Below are 22063 nucleotides of genomic sequence, written 5' to 3'. Positions count from 1 at the left end.
ACACAGTTATTTACTGCGCCGGGAGGACCCTCCTCTGTGTCGCTGTGGGGCAGCTTTGGCAGTGGCCCACATTCTGTTGGCCTGTCCCCTTTTAGCTGTGGTCAGGCAGACATTTGCGCTGCCTGATACGCTCCCTGCCCTTTTAACAGACGACTCCACTATGGCTGACTTAGTTTTACGTTTTATTCGGGCAGGGGGATTTTATCATTTAATCTGAGTGTGTCTGTTTTATTTTATTGTTTTGTGTTGATTCTGACCCTTGGCCTATGATTTTCAACTGATTTTTTTAAATGTGTTTCTAAGTGGTTGGCTTTTCCTTTTTTATTTCTATGGTCGGCCAACCACCGTCACACTCTGTGTGGTTTTAGTTCGTTTTGTCTTGTCCTTGTCTCAGTTTCTCTTGTTCTGTATCATCTGTGATCTCTTCTGTTCCTCGTTTTTATTCTCTGTGGGTGTTCTTTGTCTTTGGAAAAAGGGACCGATGACCATAGCAGTCTGGTCCCTTTAATCCCCCAAACCAACCAACCAACCCTCCCGGTACGAACTGTTCTGCTGGACACACATCTATCCAGTGTATTGACAACTATTCTTTTAAAACTGAGCTTGAGTTCCTCTATATCCTCCTGACTGGTGCTGAAAGTATTAAGTTCTTCATTGAGATAAGACACTACTGGTTTTCTATCTAGTTTACTAAACATAGATATCTTTCTGCTTATTTTAGTTGTCCTTTGTACTTTGGTAATCGTTGTTGCCACAGTCGCGTTATCGTCACTGATATCAGTTTCGATGTGGACATCCTCAAAGAGGTCAGGTCTGTTTGTTGCAATTAGAGCCAGTATATTTCCATAATGAGTGGGATTCCTAGCTATCTGTTCTAGGTAGTTTTCAGAGAAGACATTTAGTAAAGTTCCACAAGATGTTTTATCACCCCCACTACTAACAAAATTATTTTATGCCCACACTGATTCTGAGTCTTGCCCAAACAGTCTCACATGCAGCTTCAATTTCTATCTCAGCGGATTTGAGTTTATTGTGTACTGCGACAATTACATGACCACCATTTCCCATTTGCCAGTCCTTTCGATATCCACTTAAATTTTCCCCAAAAATCTCACTGCTATTAATTTCAGTTTTCAACCAGCTTTCTGAACCTAGTCTTATGTGAGCTTCACCGCTTTTCATGAGCCCTTCAAACCCTGGAATGTTGTTAAGAGTGCTCCAGCAACTTACCATTAGGATTTCAATACTGTCACCTGTAGAGGGGGTGGGGGGGGGAGGGGGGGCAGCATTTCTTTCCAGTCAGATACCTGAGTAGCAGCCTCTGATGTGTAGTGCACACCTGATCTATTTAGGGGGGCACTACAATTATCAAACCTATGGTGCAAGTCCAGGAAGTTGCAGCCTAGCTTGTCACAGAACTTTTGAAATCTGTGGTTCAGTCCTTCCACGTGACTCGGAACCAAAGGACCATGATCAGTTCCAGGGACAATGCTGCAGATTGTGAGCTTCGTTGAAACTCCATGCACAAGGCTGGTCTTCACAACCTTCTCTGCCAGTCACTGGAATGAACCAAGAATGACTTAAGAGCTCAGACAATAGGCATCATTTGTTCCAACATGTGTCACATCCTGCAGTTGCTTGCACCCTGTTCCCTTAGTGGTTGCTGGAATAGCCTCTTAAACATGTTTAAAGAGCCCCCCAGGCATACACAGTGAGTGCACCTAGTGTCCTTTCCTGTCCCTTGCTGCCATTTCCATAAGGTGTACCATTATTCGCCATATGTTCGAACTGCCAACAATTAATGGACCCCTACCCTTTTGCATTTGCCTCATCTTTACACTCGACATAATAGGTTTCCCCAAAATAGGTGAAGTGAGTCCCACTATCCTTGTCAACAGTAAAAATTCGCCGAGCGCACGAAGACACACACAAATTCTTTGACTGTAAACAATAAACTAAATATTAAACACAGTTAAAATGGAAGCATACATTAGGAACATGTAGCAACAAGACAAAAAAAAATGAAAATTGGATGTGTAAAGCTTTGAAATTAAAAAATTCCTGTTACTTTTTTATCACACCTCATATGTACTTCATTCAGATTATATTTAAAATAAATTTGCTGTTGATTGTTTGCAGCTATGCATACATCACTTCCTAGTTACTTATTATTATTAGTTTGCATGTTCATTGTCTTGAGTAAAAATAGACAAGAACGGGAAAGGACTTCTTGATAGATATTTGCATGACATTAATGTAGTGAAGCTGTTTATTTCTGTGTTGCTTAGACAAGGAACAATTATGTTTATTGGAGCACTCACTGTAACATACTGGATATCTGGATTTATTTTATGCTGTGAGTCAGATTAAAATTAAATGATTTCAGGTTTAAAGTCTTTTATGATTCCTTTAAATTATTTAGAATAAAATATCTTTCTTCCACATTTCATCACTTTCTCACTTTGTTCTTAGAAACAACTATTGCTGTTTTGGGGACATATCTCGGAGAACTATTTTAAAACCAGAGATATACCATTATGCTCACAACAGAAATGCTTATTTCCTTGTAGAGATTAAATTAATGAAATGTCCATAGCAAAACACATGTAGTAAACATCTTCTTGAACAGATCAGAAAATATATGAAAGTTGGTTATTACTGTTCAACTACAGATCACATTAATTTTGTTTATTAAAATCTAAAGAATAAATCAGAATTGCTACATATTTAAAAGCCTTAAGGAAAGTAATTATATGTATGCTGACTGGTACAGTGGCCAGAATGTAAACTAGTAACAACATTCATATCAACATTAGTCTTTTGAAGTTCATTTTGTTTTATTATTACTAATAGCAGTCGCAGATGATGTGGTATAGCCTCTGGCTTTTTCTTACAGTGTCTCCTTATTCTACTTCTCCTTGCCCTGCTTCTTGCCCTAATGGCAATATTTAGGGTGAAATGAATTCTGTAATTCTCTTACATCCCACCTTCAGTCTACTGCTTCAGTTGTTTTGGGACACTTTCTGTTAAATTATTCCACATATTTTATTGTATATTGTGCTAAAGGTATGCTAAGTGCATTAAAAACAGGAGAATGTTTTGTTTTTCTCTGCAAATTTAATTACCATAAACCTTTGTCTCACTGGCAATTTAAATATCTACCATGCAATCATTTCAACCGAAAATTAGTTACATGTTTAAACATAGAATCTTGTTGCAACAAATTTCTGAAGAAAGTAAAGTAAATACGTTATTTGAAGCATCAATCACAATGCTTTGATAGTCATGGTTCTATTGAAATGAAATGCCTTTTTTGTGCTACAATTAGTGACCTAGATTATGGTGCTGGTTGTTCAGAGCATGATCGTCATGTTGTATCTGAACCATGCATCATTTGGCATTTCTCTCTTAATTTGTCACAAATAAGTTTCGAAACTGAAACATAGGTTTTGGAATTATTGATTTGTGACTCGGTTGATTAAGCAACAAAGTTTAATAATTACATCATCAATTTCATATCGTAATGCGTGTATGGTGATGCAGAATTTAAAATTGTAATTAAGCTTATAAGTAGGTCTAAGATGCAATAAAAACAGAGTATGACACCAAATTGAGAATGGTTTTGACTTGAAAGCAGAGATCTTCCTCTGTGTAAGAAAGTAGAAATAGCGCAGCAGTCTGCGGTTCTTGTGTCAGAAATTTTTATTTCCTTTTTATGTATTTTTTTCCACCTCTTAAATTAGAGTGCTTAATTTTTTACTTAAGTATTTTTGTCTTAACACAGTTGCCACTCTGAAATATTGTTACACACCCACAGTACATAATTTCTGATGGATAACGTAAATTATTGCTTTTTTTCTAAATTGCAAAATTTTGCATATAGGTTATTAGTAATGTAAGAACTTTTTAGTCTTTCGGCAGGACAAGATTTCATTACATCTGACCAGCTTCAGAAAAAGATGACAAGAGTTAGTAAAGAAATGACAACTACAGAGGAAGATGGAGGAATTAGTATGCACTCTGAAAATCAGCAGAATGCGGATTTAGGAAATGGTATATTGGAAGCAGGAGCTTGTATGAATTCTGTTCCGCACTCAGAAGATAGAGGTTTGTAAATCAACTATGCTAATACATCTTCATAATTCGGTGCCTTGTAAGTTACATCTTTGAGTAAATATATGATATAAAATATACATACTAGCACAGTGCAAAGATATCTCCTCTGAATCTGTTGAAGGTGTCTTCTGGCAATAAATCCCAGTGATTTATGCTACACTGCAGTAATTAGGAGGAATATGTAAGCAGGTAGCTCTTTAATTTATCTTTTAAGGAGAACATGTTTTCTGCAATCTATGTATTATAATTCTGAGCAAGCAGTTCACTCTACACAACTCTGGAACTTATTTGAGTAGCTTCTCATTTTACATCATGAAGCTGTGTGGGGGATCAAGTTCCAAGCCTTCTTATTCCAGAAACTTTGTGGCGGTGACCAGGAAATGAGTATGGGACCCCTTCGTTAGTGTTTAGTAAGATGAATAGCAAAATCTGAGAAGTCCTGAGAAAATGTGGATTAAATTGAGAAGTTTATCAGTGATTAAAATTTTAATGTTTCTTATTTACTTTTTGCTGGATGTGACAGTCCACTAGAAAAAAAAGATATATCAAAATTTTGATTACTTTTTAATGTTCTAAGTGTTAGTTGCAGAAACCACAGTTAACTACATGATAAGATTTAAGAAATCTGGACTCTTAACGCATCTGTTCATTTCTTTTTTGTGTTGGTGAATAAATTCTAAATTTTCTTGTACATTCATCAGTGGTCATACATCTTGGTGGAAATACAGCCCACAACTGCTCCTCTTTCTTACCAGCCTCAAATTCTGTTAACACTTCAGAGACTGGTTGCTTCGAAGAACATCAGGGCTAGGAAACCAGCTATTCATGCTGTTATTTAAAGTGTTACTGGTGCATATGTAATTGTAATTCATGTATCTAAAAGAGTAATGTGTGCTAAAAAAAGACCAAGCTTAAGAATTATTTTCATATTTACTTTAGTTCTTTGATACATTACAAATTTTAAAATGATGATGACAGAAAGTATAATCATCCTTCCAAAGAAAAAAAAAGTGTGAGGGGATTATTGATCAGTTTTTCCTTTCTTTTTTTGACCTTCTAAAATTTCTTGCCCACTCAACAAACGTTACATATTTGTAGCAGACTTACAGCAAGCATTGAAGCCTAATGAGTACACGCATGAAATTATATCAATGCGATAATGTTGGCTCAGCCATTTGTGACAGCAGCTGTTACATTTACCAGTGTTTCATTTGAAATAATTTTTTATGTATAAAAACAAAGATGAGGTGACTTACCGAACGAAAGCGCTGGCAGGTCGATAGACACACAAACAAACACATACATACACACAAAATTCAAGCTTTCGCATCAGATGTCTGCTTGTGTCTGTATGTGTGGATGGATATGTGCGTGTGTGCGAGTGTATACCTGTCCTTTTTTCCCCCTAAGGTAAGTCTTTCCGCTCCCGGGATTGGAATGACTCCTTACCCTCTCCCTTAAAACCCACTTCCTTTCGTCTTCCCCTCTCCTTCCCTCTTTCCTGATGAGGCAACAGTTTGTTGCGAAAGCTTGAATTTTGTGTGTATGTTTGTGTTTGTTTGTGTGTCTATCGACCTGCCAGCGCTTTCGTTCGGTAAGTCACCTCATCTTTGTTTTTATATATAATTTTTCCCACGTGTAATGTTTCCTTCTATTATATTGAAATAATTTTTTAAATTGACAACAGAGGGCAGTACCAGCCAAGGGACAGGTAGTGAGACACCTGTACATTGTTCTCATGTGCAACGAGTCCAGTTTTTGAGCGATGGATGGCTCATGCATTGAGAAAATTGCAGCCCAACCTATACTCGGGTGTGTCTTTGTGACACAAAGTTTGGCCTGTGCTATGCTTGTGCTTCATCTGCAAAGTGTTAACTTAGGAAAAATCGTTTGAAAAGACATTTCAGAAATTATGAATGCTATGAAAACAAATAATGTGTGGAGTTTACGTAAAGTGTGTTTACTTGGAGTAACAATTTGTGCAATTAGATTGTTCTCTATATACTTATATTTTCAGATTCATGAAATTTGATATAGCAGTATTGCTTAAACATTGTTTACTATCGTGAAGACATGTTCTCAGTACAGTTGTTTGTTCAGATCCATAATGCTCTTTGTTATCGTGTAGTCTGTGTCTCGAATATTCTTAGACATTGCAGTTTTGTGGTATTCCACTGAACTGTCCGACCTAACATGCTGTTTGATAAATTACATCTTGAAATAAAGTATCAAGTTTACTCAGCTTCAGATAAGCCTAGGTCTTCAATTTGTGTTATGGGAGGTAACAATGGTGAATTTAAAACATTTTTGGTGCATGTGAACGTGGCTGTCAGCTGGGCTATTGCTGTGGTATAGATTCCATCCATGTTGTTTCCTTATGAAGTTTGTCATTAATTAAATAATATGATTACAACTAAGAACTCTTTTTTTTTTTTTTCCTGTAGAATCCATATGTATGTACTAGCTGCATAGACTTGTACTTTGGACTTATTGTTTGGAGGATAACATGACTTAATCATAAACATCTCCTCCACGCCTTCCAGTGCACTGCAGGAAACCATGCTTTAATCACTGATATTCTTTCCACACTATAAATATTCAACATTTCATATTTAACTGAATAATGAATAATGTATCAGTAACTGAATACAGATACTTGAAGAAATGTGATATTCTGTATAACACTGTTCGACTGGTTAAGTAACTATTGAACATATTTATGTTTCAGAATGGGCAACAGCAAGGGAGTACGATGGAGAGAAACTAACAGAAGACCACTTGGTTTCTGCTGCGGTGAACTATGTGCGTGGGGAGCTGCCACTTGTCCACCATGTTCTAACGCTTAGCAACCCAGTTGACCAAAATATTGAGGCTGCTAACTTTTTACGAAGAACACTTTTTCACCCACTCAACTCACTGCACAACTTTTACAGAAAGTTAGTAGAAACTCTCGCTAAGCGTGGTTCTCCGTTCATGTCTTCAATTTTTCCAGTAGTACTGTCGCAGTTCCAGACTTTGATTTTGCTTTTCATCTATACTGTTCTTGGTGTAGACAGTATTTTATTGTTTATTCCCATGGCTGCATATTATGTTTCTTTCTTTGTCATGGTCATCTCAACATTTCAAATGTTGCATAGGAAACGAGAGTTTCGCGATTTTCAGTCGTGGTCGAGATTATTTTTGAGCTACAGCGGGGGAAGCTTGAATGCTGAAGAAGCTGAGTATCAGTATTGCTGTAATAATCTTAAACCTTATGCTCACTTTTTCCTGGCACTAGTAATAAATCTGATGATTTATCCTGTAATTGCACCTCAGTGGACACCACAATCTGAGCTTACAATTCTTGCATTTTCATTGACACTACTTACATTGTACGCATTTATGAATCATGGCCAGTCTCTTGATTTACTAATGCTTTTTTCATTTGCTGTTAATGTTCTTGCTAAATATCCTTACGAAACTGATGCTGTGGTGAGACAGGGCTGGCGATTTTTAGACATACGGGTTCCTACATTTGCATCATATATTGTTGGAAATGGAGTAGAATTCTGCTTGAATTGCCGTGCTGTGTTTTATCTCCTAATACCAGCAATATTTGTGAAGATAGCATCTCGTGATAAGTGGCGCGGAATATATAAGGCGTTAATACCCCACTGTGTGTCTCTTTCGTGGTGGCAAGTGGCGGTGATATCTTCGCAGGGTGCAACTTGGTACGGTCTTATCAGAAGTGCTCTGGCGTTAGTAGGCCTCGTATTAATCGTCCCCATAATGGGTATTGCAACAGTACTACTTCCAGTCCTTGCTGCAGGGAAATACTTGGCAGACTCGGCAATATTTATTCGTGTTGTTACTACGGCACTGCTTGCATCGGCACCTGTGGTCGCCACCTGGTATATTAACAAACAGCGAGCAAAGGGTGGTGTTCACCAACCGATGGAAAGATACTTCACTCGTTTCCAAGTAAGAAAACTATCTCATTGTGAGGTTATTGATTCTGCGTGCGTTTCTTAGCTGATTATAACTTACTTAATGCATTTTCAGGTTGGATTAGGTATAGCCGCAGCTGTTTTTCTCCTGCTTCCATTGGTGCAGGAGATTGGTAGCAACCAACACCAACAAACTGAAGCACCTGATGCAGACACGAGTTTAACTTGGGAACAATATCAGAACTATTGCCACCAGCCAGCTTGGGAAGAGTCCTCTGTAACTGCTGTCCAGTTACGATGCATCCCTCTAGCGGGTGCCATTGTGACGTGGGATGGCTATGTTACGAAGGTGTGCTTGAGAAATTTTTATGAATGTATCATATGAAAATCAAATACTTTCATCAGGCAATTTTATTTATGCTATGGTGCTTCGTTTACCATAATAATTTGTGTTCTGGTTGTGAATAAGCTTATACAATAAGTGAGAGTAGATGTGCATTAGGAGGTATGCAGTGTGTGGTTTTCTTGTCAACTGGTGCTGTGCATTGTTGTGATTCATAGTTGCACAATTTTTGACTACACATTAAGTAGGGAACAGTTTATTATTGTAATTATTGGTTATTGATCAATTTCTGAACCAACAGATGGGCTATGTTAAAATGTCCAATTTTTGCTGGTAGTTCTGTTACATTTCACAGATTCTCTCAAAAATCTTGCTGAACGTGTAGATTCCATGGGATACTTCACCTTTGTTGTTGAATTTTTATCTTGTCTCGTTTTCACTGGATTAATTTCTCTCTCTCTCTCTCTCTCTCTCTCTCTCTCTCTCTCTCTCTCTCATACATGCATTTCTCAGCTTTCACGTCCTCCCCTTTTTCCACAGCCCTATTAGTCTGTTTACACCATTTAAAACCTAGATTTATTTTGACTGCTTTGATGCCATCATCCGTATCATCGTGTCTTTCGTGTTGTTGTTGTTGTGGTCCTCAGTCCTGAGACTGGATTGATGCAGCTCTCCATGCTACTCTATCCTGTGCAAGCTTCATCTCCCAGTACCTACTGCAACCTACATCCTTCTGAATCTGCTTAGTGTATTCATCTCTTGGTCTCCCTCTACGATTTTTACCCTCCACGCTGCCCTCCAATGCTAAATTTGTGATCCCTTGATGCCTCAAAACATGTCCTACCAACCGATCCCTTCTTCTAGTCAAGTTGTGCCACAAACTTCTCTTCTCCCCAATCCTATTCAATACCTCCTCATTAGTTACGTGATCTACCCACCTTATCTTCAGCATTATCTGTAGCACCACATTTTGAAAGCTTCTATTCTCTTCTTGTCCAAACTGGTTATCGTCCATGTTTCACTTCCATACATGGCTACACTCCACACAAATACTTTCAGAAACGACTTCCTGACACTTAAATCTATACTCGATGTTAACAAATTTCTCTTCTTCAGAAACGATTTCCTTGCCATTGCCAGTCTACATTTTATATCCTCTCTACTTCGACCATCATCAGTTATTTTATTCCCTAAATAGCAAAACTCCTTTACTACTTTCAGTGTCTCATTTCCTAATCTAATCCCCTCAGCATCACCCGATTTAATTTGACTACATTCCATTATCCTCGTTTTGCTTTTGTTGATGTTCATCTTATATCCTCCTTTCAAGACACTGTCCATTCCGTTCAACTGCTCTTCCAAGTCCTTTGCTGTCTCTGACAGAATTACAATGTCATCGGCGAACCTCAAAGTTTTTACTACTTCTCCATGAATTTTAATACCTACTCCGAATTTTTCTTTTGTTTCCTTTACTGCTTGCTCAATATACAGATTGAATAACATCGGGGAAAGGCTACAACCCTGTCTCACTCCTTTCCCAACCGCTGCTTCCCTTTCATGCCCCTCGACTCTTATAACTGCCATCTGGTTTCTGTACAAATTGTAAATAGCCTTTTGCTCCCTGTATTTTACCCCTGCCACCTTCAGAATTTGAAAGAGAGTATTCCAGTTAACGTTGTCAAAAGCTTTCTCTAAGTCTACAAATGCTAGAAACGTAGGTTTGCCTTTTCTTAATCTTTCTTCTAAGATAAGTCGTAAGGTTAGTATTGCCTCACGTGTTCCAACATTTCTACGGAATCCAAACTGATCTTCCCCGAGGTCCGCTTCTACCAGTTTTTCCATTCGTCTGTAAAGAATTCGCGTTAGTATTTTGCAGCTGTGACTTATTAAACTGATAGTTCGGTAATTTTCACATCTGTCAACACCTGCTTTCTTTGGGATTGGAATTATTATATTCTTCTTGAAGTCTGTGGGTATTTCGCCTGTCTCATACATCTTGCTCACCAGATGGTAGAGTTTTGTCATGACTGTCATGTCTTTCGTGTATGTCACTCAAAATAATCTGTTTTTGAAAATATAAGTAACTAGGTAGGTAAAAAAAAAAATCTATTCACAAAGTGACAGCAGGAGCGCACACACACACACACACACACACACACACACACACACACACACACACACACAAAAGTTTTTACAGTTTACAAGTTTTTGGAACTAGTGGCTCCTTCTTCTGGCAGAGGGGTTGAATAGGAAGGACAAGGAGCGAAGGAAAAGGACTGGCGAATTTTAGAGTTTGGGTAAGTTCCCGAGAACCCTGACACGAGAGACTTACTGGATGGAATGAGAAGTAAAGTCTGATTGCTGGGGATGACACCAGAACCGGAGAGCTTAGAGGTGGAAGATTGGGTAATATGCAAGACAGAGATTACTGCTAAAACATCATGCACAAGCTGATACGAGCAAAAAGCTAAGGACATTGTGTGTGATGGAGGTAGGAGAGGGACGGTGAAAAATAGACAAGTCAGAAAATGAAAGTTGTAGGAAACTAGAAGGGAATAAAAAAAAGAATAGTTATTGTGAAGAAATGCTGAGACTGAAGAAATTAACATAAATTAACACCAAGTGGGTGGCGAGAACCAGTAATATGTTGTAGCGCCAGTTCCCACTTGTGGAGCTCTGAGAAATTGATCTGGGGGGAGAATACAGATGGCATGTGTGATGAAACAGTCATTGAAGTCACAACTGCCATGTTGTAGAGCATCCTCTGCAACAGGATATTGCAAGTTGCCAATATACGCCCTTTGCCTATGCCCATTCATCCTAATTGATAATTTGTTGGTACTCATGCCGATGTAGAAGACTGGACAGTGTTTACATAATAGCTGGTATGACGTGTCATTTCGCAGGTGGCTTTCCCTTTGATAGTATATTTTTTGCCTGTTACAGGGCTATTATAGATGGTGGTAGGAGGGTGGAGGGTGTATAGGGCAAGTCTTGCAGCAGGCATGGTCACAGGCGTAGGAGCCACAGGGTAGGGAGACGGGTGCAGGAGCAGCGTAGTGCCTGACTAGGATACTGCAGAGATTGGGAGGGCGACGAAAAGCTATTCTAGGTGTGGTGGGCAAAATCTCAGACGCAGTAGATCTCATGTCTGGGTATGATTGTAAGAAGTCATAGCCTTGTTGAAGTATCTGATTTAATACATTGAAGACCAGGATAATAGTGAGTGACAAGTGGTATGTTCCTAAGGTGTTTTTGGAGGGATTAGCAGTACCAGGATTGGATGTTATGGCCCAGAAAATCTGTTTTTTTTTTAACTAGGCTGATGGGGTAATTATGTCCACTGAAGGCCGAGGTGGGAATAGTGGTGTGTTGCTGCTAAGAGTCTGCATATGAACACATATGTTTTTTTCCTCGAATACTCCCTCCTGTATGGAAGGGAAAGTGTGCATGGCTGTCTTGAGTTACATGCTGTAGCTACGCAAAGCGGGTGACCTTGAACGAGTTTCGCTCGGCCGCCGCTAGGCCGCGGAGGATCGTGCTATAGTTCTATCTAAGCGCGATCCACTGGAAAAATCAGCTTCCGGCCCACCATATTGCGATAAAGGCGTGGCGCTCTTATCAGTAGCCACATCCGCTTGGGACCAGTCTCGCTCGTGAGGCAACAGCATGCTCATTCGACTCGAGGCAGCCACACAGTACAGACAGCCATGCCACGAGTGAGAAGATATAGAAGGAGAACGAGACTACCTGTGTACAAGAATGTTGACACCTTTGATTTGAAGCCTAAGCAAGTACAACAAGAACAACTGCTTGGAGGACCGATTACTTTTGTGGGGTGCAAGATCAATTTTTCTTGTACCACAACTGAGGTTGTTTCTGGAAATTCTTGGCTTACAATTGCAGTTTTACAAGGAGGTGATTCACCTCTTGCAGGATTGGAGTCATATAATGAAAGAGAGATTATAAGTTATCGTACTTTTTCAATTGGTGTAATTCCAAATAAGAGTTATGGGACTTGTGTAGTGACAACTGATAAGCCATTTTCTTTATATACCAGGAATAGAAGGAAGATTAATGCGAATGAGAGGTTAAATGTATGGTGTAAAATAAGTGGAGTATTAGAAGGATATATTGATGTACAAGGAGATGTTATTGTATATTATCATGCATAATAAAAACCTTTTTTCCCAAAAAAAAAAATGCAAGTACTGTTGTTTGTTAGAAAGGTTGAATGTGAACAGAAGTGTGTAGCTGACCTTCGGTGGGGATGAGAACATCATCAAGGAATCCCATGCTACTTTCCTTAATATTGATCTCATTCTCACCTAAGGTCAGCTACACTCTTCTTTCCACATTAAACCTGCTAACAAAGAACAATATTTACATTTTGACATTTGCCATTCTTTCTATATTATGTTTTCCCTCCCATACAGTCGTGGCATTCGATAAAAAACGTAATTTTCATAGGTGGGCTCTTTACAGCAGTATACCACCATTCCCACCTCGGCCTCCAGTGGACATAATTTCCTCATCAGCCTAGTTCAAAAGCAGATTCCCTGGGCCATCACATCCGATCCTGGTACTGCCGATCCCTCGAAAAAACACCTTAGGAATATACCACTTGTCACTCAGTACTATCCTGGTCTTGAAAGTATTGATCAACTACTCTGACAAGGCCATGACTTCCTAAAATCATACCCTGAAATTAGGTCCATTCTGTAAGAGATTGTGCCCACCACACATAGAATAGCTTTGTGTTTTCCTACCAATCTCTCCAGTAGCCTCATCAGGCACTACGCTCCTTCTGCACTCATTTCCCTACACTTGGGCTCCAGCGCCCCCTGCAAGACTTACCCTAGGTACCCTCCTACCACCCGCTATACCAGGCACGTAACTGGGAAAAGTATACTGTCAAAGAGAGATCCACCAGTGAAACAACGCATAATGTACCAGGTTTTATGTAAACAGTGTTCAGAATTTTACATTGGCATGAGTACCAACCGAGTTAGCTGTCCAGATGAATGGGCATAGGCAGAGGTTGTATACTGGCAACACACTATCTCCTGTTGCAGAGCATGCTCTACAACACGACAGACGTGATCTCGGTGCCTGTTTCATCACACGTGCCATCTGGATTCATCTCCCAGACAGTTTCAAAGAGCTCTGCAGATGAGAACTGGTGCTACAACATATCCTTGGTTCTTGTCACCCACCTGGCATTAATTTATGCTAATTTCTTTGGTCTCAGCATTTCTTCATAGTAATTATTCCCTTCTTCACTCCCTTTCAGTTTTCTACATCTTTCATTTTCTGACCTGTCTATTTTGCGCTGTCCCCCTCCCACTTCTGTCACATACAATGCATTTAGCTTTTATGTCTTTCATGTATGTATATTTCTTGTATCAATTTTCTTCAAAATTAGTTACAGGTATTGATATTTTAGCCCCTGTAATTTTGCCCTCCAGTAAGTTCTTATGGCCTATATTATGTTCTGCTACCACGTCCCTTCTTCTGGCAATAGATTTGTAAAGGTATCTTTCCTCACATACTCTTGTACCCCTTCCTTTAAAACTTTTATCTGTCTTTTTAATTTTTAACATTTTTCTATTGCAAAGCAAATTATGTGCTTCCATTTTCTTCTGCTTCAGTCATTCCATGGTATCCTGCTTTCCAGATGTACAACTTCAAAAAGATTTTACTGTGAATTTTATAACTTTTGTGAAAAAGTAAGTCATTTTAGTATTATAAGAATTCCCCCCCCCCCCCCTCCCCTTCCCCACAGTCTCAGCTGGAGAGAGCACCATTCCCCCCATTCACCAGACTGTACCATCTTCCAAAGAGGAAATAAAATCCAAGAATACAGGACTCTTGACTGACTTGCATATCATGAGGCAAAGAAGAAATTTGAGTGTTTGCATCCTGTATGTTTGATAATGATGTTTGCTACAGCTATGACAATCACAATGTCATCCTCTCTAGTGACAGTACCTCATATTTGTGTCTCTTGTGTCAGGACTGCTCAACTGTTGGTTGGAGGCCCTCTTCCAACTGTTTCCCCCCACGCCCACTTTGGGAACATTGATTCCCCACCAATTAGGGATATCAGTCCCCAACCTCTGGCTGTGAGGCAACACCCTCTTCCAGCATCTCTCAGCAGGAAAGAGTCCTTTGGGACATATCCTTTTCAGGATTCTGCTCTGCAACCAGATACCAGCCAGTGGGTTAAAGAGCCAGAGGTTGCTGGTCATAGAACTTTGCATTCCATCTCTGTGCCTGAAACTAGGGCAGACAATCCTCATGAACACTGAAATTATCCAAGGAGAAGAGGGACAAAAATAAGACTTAAGAAATGTAGACCTGTTCAGACTCTGTACTTGAGGCAGAGTTCCTGATGGTCCCTGTGGCACTGGATGCCCACCACACAACCTGCTTCCAAATTGATAGCTGTTAATGCCCTATAGTCTCAGCCGGTGGCTGCAGGGACCCTGGGGCATGACCAGCCTCCTTGGACTCTTCACGCCATTACAAGATACTGATCCTCCAGTGGAACTGGCTGAGCTATGATGTCTTTTATGTTTTTCCCCTGCTTTCTGCATTGCACTCCAGGAAACTTGATTCCCAATGTCATAAACCCCTACCCTCTGGCTATCAGGGCTGTTTTAAGAATTGAGTTGACTGTCACAGAGCTTCAGGCAGCATTTGCACAGAAATTCTGGACAATGTTTACAGTGAACACGTGTCACTCGATACGTGAGGACATTGTTGGATTTCACTGCATGTAATGTGTGTGTGTGTGTGTGTGTGTGTGTGTGTGTGTGTGTGTGTGTGTGTGTGTGTCGATAGTGAAGGTTCTTATTAGAACACATCAGCTGCACTGATTTCTCAGTCCCCCCCCCCCCCCCCCTCCCAACCTAACTAATTTTAGGTGACCACTTCAGTCCCACAACCCTTTGTGGGATGGATTTATGATCACTGGTCACAGCAAAGCTATCGGAGCTCTGCTCGCAGAGCTCAATCTTTGTCTCTTAAATACTGGTACTTCCACAAACTTCAGTGTGGCAAATGGATTTTTTTCGGCCATTGGTCTTTCTGTTTGCAGCCCAGGTGTTCTCCCCTTCATCCATTTGAGAGTCCACGATGACCAGTGTGACAGTGGTAATTTTTCAGTTGTCCTGTCCCTCCCTCAGCATTGCGTGCCAGGGTGTCCACCCAGGTGGGCTCTCAACAATGCTGAGTGGGGCCTTTGCTGTCACCCGTAGCACCCCGTCCTGTGGAGGTATTGATGCAGGTGACCAGAGCACAACTGCAGCCATTCTGGGGTGGTCAGATACCTGCACTCTGACTACGTATGGATCGCCCTGTTGGTTCCTGAGCTGGAAGCTACCCAAGCAAGCCAAGGAGTATGTGCCCATCATGGTTGGGGCACGGCACCTCGAAGCAACAGTTTAACTGGCTAGTTAACAGTTGCCATTGCTGTAGCTAGATGGCACCCATTGGAATGCAGTACTTCACCCAGTACTTCTCTGCACTTGGACTGAAGGAGATCATTATTTTTTTATGGAAAATATTGGACAAATTGGGGTAGTAGAGTCTCTGGGGAAAATGAAAAATGGTTCTTTATTTTGTTGTTTAAGACCTTCCCGACATAGTAACTGCTTCATTGGTTCACGGGCATTGCATCGGGTAATGGTGTGGAAGCTGCACAGTATTTCGACGAGACAGCTGCTCGTCATCTCCAGGTGCTGACTGACGTGTTGCTGCAATAGCTCACCAATATATATGCTGACTTGCTAGAGAAGCACAGGCACCAAGGGTTAAGGCAGTAACGCCATCTTAGACAAATCATAGAGCACGGGTACATCCAGTGTCTCCTGCCATACGAATGGGCCACAGGCTTTTCATTCGCGATGTGGGAAAAGTGGGCCGCAAATAGCAGCACAGCGTGTGTGCATTCAGAGCGTTGGCTCCCAGTTTAAGTGTGCAGACTTTGATTCTACGTCTGCGTTGACTCAGAGTTGCTAAACTGCGGCCGACGATGCCTTAGTACCACCATTGCTGGTTCCCATGACTTGCTGAGTTGAAATCCTGTCTCTCTATTGATCAGGTCATTACTTATATGAATTTTGACTGCTTCTTTAATGATGAAATCCAAGTATGTGGAAGCGGATGAAAGGATCTTTGTCTCTCCATAGTTCATGCTGTGTCCCGTGTGAAGACAGTGTTCAGCCACAGCAGATTTTTCTGGCTGACCCAGTCTGGTGTGACGTCTTTGTTCAGCACATCTGTCCTTAACGGTGCGACACGTGTGGCCAATGTATGATATCCCACACTGGCACGGGATTTTATACATACCTGGTCTCCTTAGACCTAGGTCGTCTTTAACAGAACCCAGCATAGTTTGCACTTGCGCTATAGGGCGGAAGATGCATTTTATTTGATGTTTTTTGAACAGCCTACTAATCTTAAAGGACAGGCCGCCAACATACAGTAGAAAAACCGTCCTCATGGAGTCCTCTGCTTCTTCTGGCTGTTCTTAAGGTTGAGTGCATGCAGATTTAAATGTACTATGGATGTGTTTATCAGAGTACCTGTTTTGTACAAACATAGAGCGAAGATGGCTAAGCTCTACTGATAAGCTCCCTGCATCAGAGATAATTCAAGCCCTACGAATGAGAGTCTGCAACACACCACCGCATTGAGATGGTTGATGGCTGCTCGTAGCTCGTAGATGTAGGTCAGTGTGAGTCAGTTTGCAATACACACTGTGACCCAAGGAACCATCTTCTTTTCTGCAGACCAAGACAGCAAGAAATGGGATCTTTCCATTTTTCTCCACTTCCGTGGTGAAGAAAATGCTGGGGTGGAGGGAGTTAAGATGTTCCAGAAATGCAGGAACTGTAGCTGCTCCGTGTGGCCAAACAACAAAAGTGTCGTCCACATATGTCCAGAAACATTTAGCTTTCAACACCGCTGACTGAAGTGCTTTATCCTCGAAGTCATCCATAAAAAGGTTAGCTACTATGGGACACAAAGGGCTACTCGTAGCAACAACATCAATCTGCTCAAAATATTGTTTGTTAAATAAAATAACTGGAACACGTGAGACAATACTGACCTTACGACTTATCTTAGAAGAAAGATTAAGGAAAGGCAAACCTACATTTCTAGTATTTGTAGACTTAGAGAAAGCTTTTGACAATGTTGACTGGAATACTCTCTTTCAAATTCTAAAGGTGGCAAGGGTAAAATACAGGGAGCGAAAGGCTATTTACAATTTGTACAGAAACCAGATGGCAGTTATAAGAGTTGAGGGACATGAAAGGGAAGCAGTGGTTGGGAAGGGAGTAAGACAGGGTTGTAGCCTCTCCCCGATGTTGTTCAATCTGTATAGTGAGCAAGCAGTAAAGGAAACAAAAGAAAAATTCGGAGTGGGTATTAAAATCCATGGAGAAGAAATAAAAACTTTGAGGTTCGCCGATGACATTGTAATTCTGTCAGAGACAGCAAAGGACTTGGAAGAGCAGTTGAATGGAATGGACAGTGTCTTGAAAGGAGGATATAAGATGAACATCAACAAAAGCAAAACGAGGATAATGGAATGTAGTCAAATTAAATTGGGTGATGCTGAGGGAATTAGATTAGGAAATGAGACACTTAAAGTAGTAAAGGAGTTTTGCTATTTAGGGAGTAAAATAACTGATGATGGTCGAAGTAGAGAGGATATAAAATGTAGACTGGCAATGATAAGGAAATCGTTTCTGAAGAAGAGGAAGTTGTTAACATCGAGTATAGATTTAAGTGTCAGGAAGTCGTTTCTGAAAGTATTTGTATGGAGTGTAGCCATGTATGGAAGTGAAACATGGACGATAACTAGTTTGGACAAGAAGAGAATAGAAGCTTTCGAAATGTGGTGCTATAGAAGAATGCCGAAGATAAGGTGGGTAGATCACGTAACTAATGAGGAGGTATTGAATAGGATTGGGGAGAAGAGAAGTTTGTGGCACAACTTGACCAAAAGACGGGATCGGTTGGTAGGACATGTTCTGAGGCATCAAGGGATCACCAATTTAGTATTGGAGGGCAGCGTGGAGGGTAAAAATCATAGAGGGAGACCAAGAGATGAATACACTAAGCAGATTCAGAAGGATGTAGATTGCAGTAGGTACTGGGAGATGAAGCAGCTTGCACAGGATAGAGTAGCATGGAGAGCTGCAGCAAACCAGTCTCAGGACTGAAGACCACAACAACAACAAATAAAAAGTACATTGAGATAAGCACATGTTTGGAAAGATGTAAGATGTCCTCCTCCAACTGAGTTCCTATAAGTTGTAATGAATCGACCAAAGGTACTCATGTGAACAAAGCGACAACATCAAAATTCACTAAAATGTCAGCTGGTTCAAGATGCAAAGTCTTCAGTCTTTGTGTAAAATCTTCTGAGTTTTGAATGTGATGTTCACATTTTCCTACCAGTGGGCTTAGATGAGAATTCAGATTTTTTGCCAGGCAGTATGTCAGGGCTCCTATAGTGCTCATGATGAGGCGAAAAGGAACCCTTCCTTATGGATCATAGGCAGCTCATAGAATCATGATGAAACTGGCACTTGTACTCTAGCTCTTTTTATGATGTTCAGGATTTGGCTGGATTTGAGGAGCACAGATGTCTTCCGTTGTACTGCATCAGTTGGATCCTTCTGGAGATAGCGATACGCTGAGTCCTGCAGTAAATCATTGTCTTGCCAAAATAGGATGTTGCAGGCAAAAGAACAGCTGCGTTTCTCTTGTTGGCAGGTAAAATCACTGTTTCTGTGTCTTCTCTTAACAAACGGAGAGCTTTCCTTTCTTCAGTGTTGATGTTCTGCTTCAGTGTGGGCATCCTGATTATGGCCCTGCAAGCCTCTCGCCTTATTTCTTCAACAGTCTCACTCGGAAGTTTCGAGACACATTGTTCAACAGCACTGATAAAATCCTTAATAGGCAAGAAGGCCTTTGGAGTAGGTGCAAAATTTAGTCCTTTTTCCTACACCAATATCGCAGCATCACTCAGTTGTTTCTGTGAGGTTAAATATAGTACTTCTACATGGTTTATGTTCTTGCAGTGATTGGCATGTAAGGCGATGGAACTTCGAAGTCTGACGCATCTCAGCCTGCTGCTGTGTCCAGTCCGAAAGTGACCACATAGTACCGTCCCCCTTCTCCCAGGAATCTGCTGACAGACACGACGAGATATTCAGATGTAGTGAAAGCGAGCTCCTGGAGGGTCTGTCTAATTCTCGCCTTGTGTAACAGATTATTTCTCACCAATGCCATGCTGGGTCGTTGTTTGATCCTCTTGGTGGCCGCAGAGTCTATGTAGTGAGTCAACTTGGCGAATGTCCGTATAGTTTATTTGTCCCGACAACTCAGTAAAAACGCGAGAGAGTACAACAGTCTGTTTCTGTTCTTGTGGAGTTTATTGAACTCACGTACTGTATTGACCATCTTCTCCCCACAAAGGTACCGTATCTGCTGTTTAAGACTTTCCCAACGTAATAACTACTTCATTGGTTCACAGGCGACACATCGGACAATGTTGTGGAAGCTGTACAATATTTTGATGAGACAGCTGCTTGTTATCTTCAGGTGCTGACTGACATGTTGCTGCAATAGCTCGCCAATATATACGCTGACTCACTAGAGAAGGCAGGTGCCAGGGTTTAAGGCAATAATGTCATTGTAGATGAATCATAGAGCACAGTGACATCCAGTACCCCCCCTGCCATACAAACGAGCCACAGGCTTCTCATTCACTACGCGAGAAAAGCGCGATCACAAATAGTGACACAGCGCACATGTGGGCAGTGTGTTGGCGCCGAGTTTAAGTGTGCGATCTTTGATTCCCCATCTGATAAACAGATCTGTAGTGCATTTAAACCTTCATGCACTAAAGCTCAATAACAGCCAGTAGAAGCAGAGCTCTCCATAAGGATGGTTTTTCTACCGTATGTTGGCAGCGTGTCCTTCAAGATTGGTAGGCTGTTCAAAAAACATCAAATAAAATGTGTCTTCTGCCCTCCAGTGCGAGTGCAAACTACGCTGGGTTCTGTTAAAGACAACCTAAGTGTAAGGAGATCTAGTGTAAGGTGTGGGAAATCATACATTGGCCAGAACTGATCAATAGAGACATGGTATTTCAACTCAACAAGGCATGGGAACCAGTAATGGCGGTACTAAGGCATCGTCGGCTGCAGTCGAACAAATCCGAGTCAACACACACGGAGAATCAAAGTCCCCACACTTAAACTGGGAGCCAACACACTGCCTGCATGCGTGCCGTGCTGCTATTTGCGGCCGCGCTTTTCCCGCATTGCAAATGAGAAGCCCGTGGCTCGTTTGTATGGCAGGGGGCACTGGATTTCGCCGTGCTCTATGATTTGTCGATGATGACGTTATTGCCTAAAAACCTTAGTGCCTGCGCTTCTCTAGCGAGTCAGCTTGTATATTTGCAAGCTATTGCAGCCACACATCAGTCAGCACCTGAAGACGACGAGCAGATGTCTCATTGAAATATTGTGAAGCTTCCACAACATTACCTGACATGATGTCCGTGAACCGATGAAGTGGTTCATTATTAATTAAAACTTCCTCTACTGCCCAACCTACAGTTCTTCAGTCTCCAGTTCTTCAGCCATGTGGTCATCTGTGACATACCTGTGACAATTTCCCCCACACAAAACTTTTAGCATGGACCAAGGAATCATCTTCCACAGAGGTCTTATGCTCCAAAGATTAGATTAGATTAGAGAAGGGCAGTTGCTACTCACCATGTAGCGGAAATGCTGAGTCGCGATAGGCACAACAAAAAGATTCACACAATTATAGCTTTCAGCCATTAAGGCCTTTGTCAGCAGTAGACACGCACGCATGCACCACACACACACACACACACACACACACAAATACAAACTCAAACGCAACTTGCGCACACGTCTGGAGTCTCAGAGAGCTGAAACCACGCTGCGAGCAGCAGCACCAGTGCATGATAGCGAACAGTGAGGTGTTGCAGTTTAGACGGAGGGCAGGAGAGAAGGTGCAGAGGGGGAGGGGGTAAGTAGCAGAAAGGAGAGAAATAAAAAGAAATTAAAAGACTGGGTGTGGCAGAAAAATGACAGCTGTGTAGTGCTGGAATGGGAACAGGGAGGGGGCTGGATGGGTGAGGACAGTGACTAACAAAGGTTGAGGCCAGGAGGGTTATGGAAACGTAGGATGTATTGCAGGGAAAGTTCCCACCTCTGCAGTTCAGAAAAGCTGGTGTTGGTGGAAAGGATCCATATGGCACCGGCTGTGAAGCAGTCATTGAGATGAGGGAAATCATGTTTGGCAGTATGTTCAGCAACAGGGTGGTCCACTTGTTTTTTGGCCACAGTTTGTCAGTGGCCGTTCATGCAGACAGACAGCTTGTTGGTTGTCATGCCTACATAGGATGGCCTTTAATTCCTTGATCAAATTTTTCATTTGTTTCCATTACTGCTTGCTCGGTGTACAGATTGAATAACATTTGACTCTTACAACTGTAATCTGGTTTTTGTACAAGCTGTATATAACATTTTACTCCCTGTATTTTTTTACCTTTAGAATTCAGAAGAGTGTACTCCAGTCAACATTGTCAAAAGCTTTCTCTAAGTGTACAAAAGTA

General features: G+C 41.2%; 1 protein-coding gene across 1 annotated transcript in view; it reads left to right on the top strand.

Moving 5' to 3' along the window:
* LOC124787945 (wolframin) overlaps positions 1-22063 on the top strand; it is a 68813-nt gene that overhangs the window by 27674 nt on the left and 19076 nt on the right. The window contains exons 5-7 of the mRNA XM_047254944.1: positions 3911-4107; positions 6845-8076; positions 8158-8391. Of these exons, the coding sequence (XP_047110900.1) occupies positions 3911-4107; positions 6845-8076; positions 8158-8391 (1663 nt within the window). The remainder of the gene's footprint in view (positions 1-3910; positions 4108-6844; positions 8077-8157; positions 8392-22063) is intronic.

The sequence above is a fragment of the Schistocerca piceifrons genome, chromosome 3, assembly GCF_021461385.2.
Source record: "Schistocerca piceifrons isolate TAMUIC-IGC-003096 chromosome 3, iqSchPice1.1, whole genome shotgun sequence".
NCBI lineage: Eukaryota > Metazoa > Arthropoda > Insecta > Orthoptera > Acrididae > Schistocerca > Schistocerca piceifrons.
Note: the sequence above shows the minus strand (reverse complement) of the source record. Positions and strands in the feature narration are given on the sequence as shown.